The sequence below is a fragment of the Triticum aestivum genome, chromosome 7B (assembly GCF_018294505.1).
Source record: "Triticum aestivum cultivar Chinese Spring chromosome 7B, IWGSC CS RefSeq v2.1, whole genome shotgun sequence".
In the NCBI taxonomy this organism is placed as follows: Eukaryota; Viridiplantae; Streptophyta; class Magnoliopsida; order Poales; family Poaceae; genus Triticum; species Triticum aestivum.
The window spans coordinates 265,769,796-265,780,700 of record NC_057813.1 but is presented as its reverse complement, the minus strand read 5'-3'; the positions used below and the strand labels follow the sequence as shown (position 1 = coordinate 265,780,700).

At 43.6% G+C, this 10,905-nt stretch overlaps 1 protein-coding gene across 1 annotated transcript; it reads right to left on the bottom strand.

Moving 5' to 3' along the window:
* Positions 1-2,026: 2,026 nt before the first annotated feature.
* Positions 2,027-6,740, bottom strand: LOC123156367 (uncharacterized membrane protein At1g16860). Its single transcript, XM_044574505.1, has 5 exons — positions 6,473-6,740; positions 4,034-4,962; positions 2,935-3,090; positions 2,557-2,768; positions 2,027-2,471 (listed from the first exon to the last, which is right to left on the bottom strand). The coding sequence occupies exons 2-5, from the start codon at positions 4,919-4,921 to the stop codon at positions 2,279-2,281; spliced, it is 1,449 nt and encodes a 482-aa protein (XP_044430440.1). The 5' UTR covers positions 4,922-4,962; positions 6,473-6,740; the 3' UTR covers positions 2,027-2,278.
* Positions 6,741-10,905: the final 4,165 nt, after the last annotated feature.

Here is a 10,905-nt window from a genome sequence, read left to right as displayed (position 1 = left end):
TGCACAACCTGCACAGAGAGTGGCCTCTATGCCATCAAGTAGGCAAAATGAGAACCACTAAGATTGTTCATCCAGCGATTCTGCAATCTCCGAAACTCCATTCCTAAGATCAAACAGCAGTTGTCATGGTCACCTTTCACCATGGCATGCGCAATGGCAGTATGTTGGAGAAGCTCGGCACCCATGAGGTCACTTTGGCCAAGCTCTTTGCACAGGTGAACAACGTGCCAAGGTTGATGGACAAAAGAGAAATGTTATAATTTTGTATTTGGAGGTATTGTCATCTAGAAAAACGAGATATGACTTTGTTGCTTCACATGGCAGAAGAAAAACATGTAAGAGCAACTCCAATGCGGTCCATCAAAATGGACACCAACAAATATCTGAGGATACGTGTGGACGTGTCCGCGGACATGAATAGGGGCAAAGGCCATCCAACCCCATAAACCAAATGGCCGCCCCCTTTTTCCTAAGAAAATGAATAAAACTATACCAAATGACCGCCTCTGATCACTTTGACAAATGTATATAGATCAATAGCAATTCAAAAGTACATTTAAATATGAAAGCACTCCTCGAAAGACGTTCAACAAGTTCTTCAATTTCGTTGACCCCAAAAGCCGCCTTAGTCTCAAGCTTTCTCTCCTTAAGCTTAAAATTCTTCATAGGAACATGTTGTTCAACCAGTTGGCATGCCCGTTGAGCTTCATTCAACAATGCATCATTGTGAAGGGTTTGTATTCCGTACTATGGTAGAACATCACGCCCGTACGAGGGTAGACAATGATATTATCAATGGGTTGCAACAATGAGCAAATAAATAAAATGATAAAAGCATAGAGCAACAAGACGCAAAACTTACGAGCTCTTCGAGCGGCGCGCCCCTTGGCCACCTTGCTCGCACTTGTGCATACACACTGTAATACTTGTTGGCGGCTTTTTGAATGGTATACCATCATTGGACTAGCAACCTCATATTATGCTTCATGCCTTGAAACCCCACACTTATGGCCAACGATGCATCACACAACAATTCATCCTCCTTCACTGAGTATGCAGTCATAATATTTTCTTCAAAGTCAACAACAACAATGTCAAAATATTCCGCTGTGACATTTGGCCTCACACTTGTGCGGGCATGGCATCCACCATGGACAACAGTGGCAAGACAACAATTCATCCTCCTTCACCAAGTACGCAGTCATAATATTTTCTTCAAAGTCAACAACAACAATGTTAAAATATTCCGCTAACACTTGTGTGGGCATGGCATCTGCCATGGACATCAGCAGCAAGGCCAATGGTATTTGTGTGCTGCCGAAATCCAAGATAGAACGACGACATATGCCAAGACAGGGGTGGTGGCTTGCTGGAGCGGCCGAGGGTGCGGATGGAGAGCATAGGGGAAAGGACATAGTGAGAAAAAAAGGCTCCGGGTGGGGTTTTTGTGTCGCGGTGTCGAATGCACACGTGGTGGATGTCCAATGTCCAGACTCCCAAAAACCTCCCATAGGTTTGTTCCGGTTTGTATGTTTTGTTCTAGTTTGTAGGATTTCAAGCATCCAGACAAGTCCCCAAAAACCTCCCATAGGTTTGGTTCCGATTTGTAGGATTTCAAGCATCCGCACAAGTCCAGAAAAATTTAGCGAGCGGCATTGGATGGTAAAAAATGTCGGAACCAAACATTTAGCCAACCACGTTGGAGATGCCCTAAGGAACTTCCACACGAAAACGCCAACGCGGAACTTCCACACGAAAACGGAAAAGGTATGTCCACCGACACAGATAGTAAAGTGCAACATGTCTGCTCATGTAAGCATGCGCTCAGCATGATGATAGTGACACAACAAACCCTGGTAAAGATAAATTGACAGAGCTTCATCCTCGATGAGAACATATCTACCATGAGAGCTGGAGTTATGTATAAAGAAGAATAGATACAGATAGGGGAACTGGAGAATGGTTTATGATGCTGTAATGCGACAAACCAAAAGAAAAAAAAAAACATATGAACATGGTTCCACTCTTAACTCCAAAGAGCTCCATGGTAGTACTAGTACTGAAGCCATCAATCTTACAGGTATTCATTGCCCAACCAAAAAAAAAAGCAAAATGCAAAAAATACTACACAATCAAGCCGTGAGCAACTGACTATCAATATTGTACTAAACCATAATCACACCTTGCATTTGCACATTTTTCAATCCATAAAATAAACCCAAAGTCAAATATTGTTTTCCCTTTTCCCCAGGTGAACTGCCAGAACGAGGCTAGATAGCTATACTGGAATTACATCACCGTTCGACGTGTCTTCACATCTTAAGACTAGTCCATCAAGGCTAGTTGGGAGGAGGCACTTGCCCCACTGGCAACCAGTGTTGAAGGGTTCAGGTGGTGGAACAATCATCAGCACATTATCGTTCCTTTGAACAACACCGATGACACTAACAGTGTTTCCCTCCTTAATGTATCTGCGATGTAAACATCCATGTCAAATGAAATGGGTAGCTATGAATACGATAGAGGTGCAAAAGCCAGAACAAGAAACAGTAATACCCTTCTTTTAGGCGCATTATACGATCATCACTTGAGAGGTTCCTTTCCCGTAGCCATCTCAAAAATTCAGGGGACATGTCCTTGTTTTCTGGATTTATGTCAATAACAACAGCTTCATCGACATATGGGATTAGCCGTGCACCATATCCTATTTTGACCAATGCTCGCAGCCCAGATTGGAAATCAGAGATGTAGAAATCGACCGCATGCCGCTGCAGTAGTTGTATACAAAAGGTAAATGTAAGAGGAAAGATTATTAACAATAAGAGTTGCAATAGTTGGGGTTTTCAGTTAAATCCTTATATTGCCTCATTATTGTAGGATTGTGAGATCCACATCATCTTGGTGATGAAAATTTCTAGCTAATAAGAAACTCACTTCAATTGAACGTAATCCCCAAGTAAATCGGCGATGCTGAGTGTTGGCAGCTTTTGAGTCCCAGCCCCTATACTCATACAAGCAGGACGAAGTGTATACACATCTTGGAACCCTTTGAAATGAGGACTCTAGGGGGAAATTTCCACAAGTAACAACCTGTCAAGTTAAATACGATAAATAAGATCCTATTACTACTGAATATAAAAGTGCTACTGCTTAAAACAGTTATGAACATAAGCTAACATGGAAAAAAAATATGGAGAAATGAATATATTATTACAAGATGCACAATCGAATTCATGTCCTTGTACTAGGAAAACATCACATCTCTCTTTAAGCATAATATATGTTGTAATCTTGTCATGGTATGGATCTCTGCGACCAAGTTTACTTTTTGGAACCATCTGCAGTATTATGCCAACCTATGTATGAATTATCTTACTCCCTCCGTCTCATAATATAAGAGCATTTTTTACACTACACTAGTATGAATAACGCTCTTATATTATGGGACGGAGGGAGTAATACTGAAACAGCTAGTAGCGCGGTGACTAAGTGACCTTGGTAGGATGTGCTCCTGGAACAAAAATAATATTTTCCATTCTTTCAAAAAGATCTAAAAACAATTGCACATGCAGATGAGTGAGTATTATGTGTAGACTTTATGTTTGTGGTATAAACATGCATATGCTTGTGTCCTGTGCAAAAACAAAAAAACTTAGTGCACAAAAATTTAGTGCATAATATATGCTTGCACATACATAGTAATACTACCATATGTGCATGACTGAATTTTTGCTGCATTTTTTTTGAAACTTTAAATGACCTTCTCATTTTTCTAAACTAAACAGTGCATGTGAGCTCAAGTGCAACAAACACACGTAGCATTGCTACATTACGAGTTAACAATGCAATTCAGCAACACACCAGAACTGGCAAAGAAACAATGTAATTTGAGAATTACTTCTAAATTGTAACAATAACGAACAAATATATGACAAAAACAGAAAGCAGAAAATTAAATGTAAAACATTAAGGGAAGGAATGAATAGATGAAATAATTTAATGAGTCCAAAAAGGTGACCAGCATTACACATACCCCTGTGACCTTCACATACTCTCCATCTTTCGCAATTCTAAGATCAGCATCAGGATAGCGACTGACAAATCTAGTCATGCCTCTTGTTCCCCAGCAAATGTTCCAAACCAAGAGCGCAGCAACAAATCCAAATATCACCACAACAACTACCAGCAAAATCGAATTATGAACAGCAGCTAGAATGAAGCCACCTGCTATGAACCCCATCGCAAAGAGCAGAATAGCCGCCCATAGTATCGGCTTTGGCAAACTGGCCTTAATTGAGTAGCTATTTTGCTCATTAAGATTTGTAACAGCCGGGTTGTAAGCAGAAGAGGTGGCACGCATCTTCATCGAAACAGTAGAATCAAGAGTGCCTGATACTTTTCGTAGAGCACCAGATGAGTTCAACTGTCCAGAGGAGATAGGTCCTGATGTGATGAGCCCAGTTGTCGGAAGAATAGGCGGTAGATGGCCAGAATTCTGGCGAGCCATTGGGGTCACTCCTCCTGACTGGGGGCCAGAGGATCTCTTTGTTGGTTCTCCATGCTTATTGAGCGGTCCAGAATTAGATTTTGCCCTTGCAGAACCTCCAGTGCCAGGAACCGCTGCTGAAATAGAGCCAGAGTAGTTGGATCGAGAAGCAGCACTAGATACTGGTCCAGAATTGGAAGCAGCACCACCAAATGAAGTATTCCTTGAAGGTTGATTACCCAAAGGGCCAGATTTCCGTGACTTCTCAGCATGGAGATCAAACATTTTCCCTAGTTCTCCTGATTTCTTGATGTCACCCCCAGTGTATGGCATAGCTGCAGAGCAAACAACCGGAGCCTTCTCCTTTGGTTGCTCAGGTCGCCCAGAGACATAAAGCCCATTGCTTAATTGGTGGGATGGAAACCGAGAACCCATATTCTGAATTCTCAGATACAACAAACACCTTGCATCAGCACCTGAAGGAAAACATATCAAACAAATGCAACGTCAATTTGGTTGTACAAAAAGGGGTATGCACATAAGATTCATAATTATCCCATTCAGATGGAGAATTAGAAAACAAACTGCACCAGAATACAAAACAAGAGAAACTTGGTACATAGAACCACCCAGTACATACGATTACTAAAGATGGGACATGGAAGAGCTTTAGATGGAAGAACGATCTCACAGAGTTCTGCCAAGTCCCAACAGATTGTAGCAGCTCAAATAGTTCAAGGCGACTGATGGTCTAAAACTTCCAAAATATAGAACCATTAATTACGGAATAAATCCTACCAAAAGTAGCAAAAGTAAATCTGCAGATACCTTAGAGCATGTAGCTATGATTTCACCATGCAAGCATCATAGTAACAGCGATTTGCAAAAAGAAACAACTAGCTACTTGTTGTACATTAAATAGTTCATCGCTAACTCAACATATTCCGTCAAACAAATGGCAGAACAATAGGAATTTTATTTTGTAGAATGGGCAGGTAGGCAGTGAGAAGCGAATTAATTGTGGTAATGTTGTGTTCTTACTCCTTAAGCAGGGTGAAACTACACAGCCGCCCCAGAGTCTTACTAGCAGAAATTTACAGCCAAAACAGACAGAAGCAGTAGTCATCAAAAGCAAACCATCTGATTTAGCAGCGCCTTAATTTTGGGGGCAACGCACACTTTTGTGATAAACTAAAGCTCAGCTCCCTCCAAAAGGAAGTTAAACAATACAGACAAGCCCCGGTAAAACATGCAAAATTCGCGGAGGGAGCTAAAGTATTCGCACAAAAAATTGATAGCGATGGTTACATCAAAAGCAGGAATGAGTCTTCCAAATGATTTTCAGCAGTGGAATAAACAACCAAAAATGACACCAACACCACTAGATCTTGAAGTAGGTATAGCTTAAAGCTCCAGCAAAAACCTACCGGACAGCTCAATTCGAACAAGAAGCGATGGAGGAGCATATTGAACAACCTACAGTCCACTCCACCAAGCTGTTGAGTGGGAGATTCTTTCTACTCTACTTAACTCCAATGCATATATAATCCATAACCTGGTGTGAGCTCATATTTAAGTGCAACTCATCATCATTCTAATCGCTAGACTGAGAAAAGCTCAGTTGTACTATGGAAGGCGTCATCACGCAGCAATGCGTGCATCTGCAGATCCAGATGCTAGTGCCAGATCCAGGCAAATTTCTCAGTCCAAGAACTAAAAACACTGCAAAGTTTACACAAACCAACACAAGATCCGGACAACGCGGGCCGAACAAGACACAAATAATATGGGAAAATAAACCTCCGGCCATTATTACTCCACCAAGTAGAAAACGAACAAATCCGCGACAAAAGGCTGGCGGGGATCGAGCGTTGAAGAAAGAAACATTTGAACCAGCTTGTCCGCACTGACGGCAAAACAAAGAAGAGGGCCAAAAGAGGGGCACACTCGGGGAGCAATCCAGACAAGTTAGGGCTCGTCACCAACCGAAGAAACCAATCCTCCAAGCCCGGGTGGATCTCCGTTATATGGTGGCCTAGCAGAGGAGTGCGACGGCGACGACGGAGGCGGAACGGGAATGCCAGAACGATTCCTCTGTGGCGGCGTGCGAGCGCGCGTGGATGGGTGGAAATGGAATAGAAGGAGTGGAGGGAGGAGGGTTGTTCGGCCGAGATGGTGGGTTGGATGACACCGTCGGCGCTGTGGGAAAAGGAAGCTCTCTGGGTGTGTCCGTCCGTCTGTCTCTGTCGCTGTTGGTGGACCTACGCAGGCAGGAGCAACTCAGCACAGTCGCCGTACACGCAGCCTTCAAAACATTTTAGAGCAACTCCCCTCGCTGGAGAAAAAAAATTATTTTTTTAAAAGAGGCGCTTTATATTATTTAAAAGGTTTAAGCATTACACCCGACCTCTCCATAATTAAGATAGTCCTCTCGCACAAATAAAAAATAAAATGACGGAATACAAAGATAGAGTCTGTATAACGCTTAAAGCGGAGGTGGGCCAATCCTAAAAGCATCTCCAACAGCCGCGCTAAAGCGCCGCGCGCAAAAAACCTGTTACCGCGCGCGCTGCGGCTGGTTTTGCGCGCCCGCCTGCGCTGGCTCCAGCAGCGGCGCTATAATGCAGCGCGCGCGCCGCTCCAGCAGGGCGCAAAAATACAGCGCGCGCGCCGCACAAACCACATGTACATTTCAAAGAAGATGAGCAAAAATGATCAAACAAACAAAATAAAATTCAATAACAAATAGTTCAAAATAAATCATTACAATTCAAACAAATAGTTTATCGTTCAGTACAACAACAAATAGTTCAAAATAAATTATTACAACACAACAAATAGTTTATGAACAATACAATGTCGAGTGCAGATATCATCATGCTCTTTGTCGTCCATGCCATGCTCACCACTCTTCAATTAGATCATTCTGAAGTTCCTTGTGCGTTGCGGGACGCCGAATGGCATGATAGGAGGCAACAAAACGGGCTACCCTTTCAGCCCTCCGCCGCACTCGCACGGGATGTCCCAAGAGCTCATACTGTGAGTAGTCTAAATCTTGGCCACGCTCATTCTCGATGATCATGTTGTGCATGATCACACAAGCGTGCATGATGTACCAAAGCATTTTTTGATCCCAAAATCTTGCCGGTCCTCTCACAATAGCAAATTAGGCTTGCAAAATCCCAAATGCTCTCTCCACATCTTTTCTAGCCGCCGCCTGAGCATTGTGGAAATCAAGCGCTTGACACACATGATGGCTTGGCTCTCACCCATAGCCAGATGATCATCAACTAGATCAGCCGGGATACCGCATGCCAACATACGCAAAGCGGCTGTCACCTTCAGAAAAGTGCTATGCCCGAGCTCTCCGGCGGCATTCCTCCTTTGCTGGAAAAACCGGTCATGGTTCGCTAGTTTCTCTGCAATGCGCCTGAACAAGTCGATGCTCATCCTAAACCGGCGACGAAAATACGACTCCGGGTATGTGGGATTCTCCACGAAATAGTTCTTCATCAATCTGTTATGGGCATCAATCCTATTTCTCCAAATTTTCTCCCGACCCATAACCGAACCACCGTGCTTCGGTTTTTTATTGATATGCATAGCTACAATCATTGCAAGATCCTCCTCCTCTTCCATATCAAATTCTTCTTCGGAAGAATCATACGACGAACTCATCTACAATGTTCAATACTATACTATAAAAACTACAATTCAAAACATGCACCAAATTCATGAAGTTTGAGCAATACATACCTTGTAGGCGTTTTGTCAAACACCTTGCGGGCGCGGCACGGCAGCGAGCGCTCGGGCGCTGTTCCTCGGACGATGAAGGCGCGCGGGCGCCGGCGGTACTAGGAGGGGATGGGCGGAAGCGCGGGCGCGCGGGGATAGGCCGGGAAAGCCTGAGACGGTCGCCGGGGTGCGCGGGCGGCGGCGGCGGCGCGGCCGGTCGGGGGTGGAAGCGCGAGAGGAAGAGCGGGCGCGAGCGCTCGAGTGTGCCGCGCGCTGTAGTGGGCGCCCAAAATACGCCGTGCGGGTAAGTGTTTTTGACCGCGCGCCCAACCCATTTTAGCGCGCGCGCCGTTTTTGCGCGCCCGCTGGAGCGCCCTGACGCGTTGCGCGCGCGCTAAAACGACCTATTTTGCGGCGCGGCGCTAGTTTAGCGCGGCTGTTGGAGATGCTCTAAGACCATGTTGTCACCCATGTTGGATAAAAGTACCCCTCGATGTATCCTTCAATCGTGTACACAAGGTCTTGATTCTCCGTGCGTGGTAGAAAGGACCATAAACAAAGAGTCCCGGTACATCTGTAAATAATCTGCATTAGAGAAGTACTTTTATCCTTAAAAACCTTATCATTTCTACATAACTAAAGCGACAAAATAACGGCAAGCGCTCCCATCCTAAAAAGAGTTCTAAACCTGTGATCAATCTCATGTGACCAGTTGCCGAATACATTAGCAACACTGCAAGGAGGATACAAGTCAGAAGCTATCCAGATGACTGACCATATAGACCGAGCCAATTTGCATTGGAAGAATAAATGTTTTATTGTCCCATCATGATGACAAAAAACACATCGCGGACTTCCATGCCAATTCCTCTTGATAAGGTTGTCTTTAATAAGAATGACTCCGCGATGAAGATACCATGCAAATATTTTATTCTTAAGAGGTATCTTCATCTTTCGGATCTTCTTGTTATTATCAACTGGCACATCGGATTGGATTAACGCTCTATACATAGAATCCACTGAGAATTGTCCATTTCCATGTAGGTTCCGTCAAAATACATCAGACCCATTTGACAATTGCACCGTGGACAACCGTTGAAGCAGGATGTACCACGATTGGAGCCTGAGTCCAATTAAATATCTTCTGAACGTCACATTTGGCGGAAATGATCCCATTACAGTGGCAATAGTATCGCCCTTGTGATGCACAATGTTGTATAGAGCCGGATATTGTTCCCAGAGTGTGGCATTTCCTAGCCACTTGTCCTCCCAGAATCTAATTTCCGAGCCATCCTTAATCGAAAAGGATCCATAGGATAAGAAATATTTCTTCGTAGCTATTAGACCCGCCCAAAAGTGAGAATCCCCAGGCTTCCGGTATAGTTGGGATACCGCCTTGGAGCCCACATATTTCCTCCTCGGGAGGGTTTGCCATACACCATCTTCCATCAGTAATTTAAACAACCATTTGCCGAGGAGGGCCATATTCTTAACCTCAAGGTCATGAATGCCCAACCCGCCTTGGTCTTTGGAACGGCAAACCACACTCCATTTAGCCAGTCGATATTTCTTCCGCTCGTTGTCTCCTTGCCAAAAGAATCTTGATCGGAAATAATCCAATTTGTGTAGAAACTCCTTTTGGCATCTGGAAGAAGGAAATCATATATACTACCATATTACTTAGTACTGAGTTTATGAGGACCAATCTTCCATCCAGAGACACCAGTTTACCTTTCCAACTGCTAAGTCTTTTTTGCAGCCTCTCCTCGATGTCGACGTGTTTCCATTCAGCATTTGTGAGTCTTCTATAATGTATCGGTATCCCCAAATATGTGATAGGAAACTGGCCCAACACACATCTGAACAGTTCAGCATACAGGTGGGCCTCGTCTTGAGCCTCGCCAGAACAAAACAATTCACTTTTATGAAAGTTGATCTTTAGACCTGAGAGTTGCTCGAATGTTGATAAAATTAATTTCAGATTTCTCGCTTTCTTGAGATCATGATCCATAAAGAGAATTGTATCATCAGCATATTGAAGTATAGAAAGACCACCATCAACTAGATGACTTACTACCCCATCAATTTGGCCATCAACCTTGGCACGCTCAATCATGACCGCTAGCATATCCGCCACTATATTGAATAGCATGGGCGATACCGAGTCACCTTGTCACAATCCCTTCTTTGTTTGGAAATAGTGTCCAACGTCATCATTGACCTTAATGGAAACACTACCTCCAGAAATGAAGCTATGGACCATAGCGCACCACTCTACAGAAAATCCTTTCATTCTGAGAGTCTATTGAATAAATGGCCATTTGACTTTGTCATACGCTTTTTCAAAGTCTATTTTGAGTACCACCCCATTCAACTTTTTCTGATGTAATTCATGGACCGTTTCATGAAGGATAACAACTCCATCTAGGATGTTTCTTCCTTGCATAAAAGTAGTATGTGAAGGATGTATCACATGTTCAGCAACTAAACTTAGCCTAATAGTCGCAACCTTCGGGAATATTTTAAAACTAACATTAAGGAGGCAAATAGGTCTATATTGTTGTATCCTTTCAGCCTCATTAACCTTAGCTAATAAAATAATCTCACCGAAGTTTAAGCGAAACAATTCCAGATGGCCAGCATGTAGGTCGCTAAACAAAAGTAGGAGATCCGGCTTGATGACC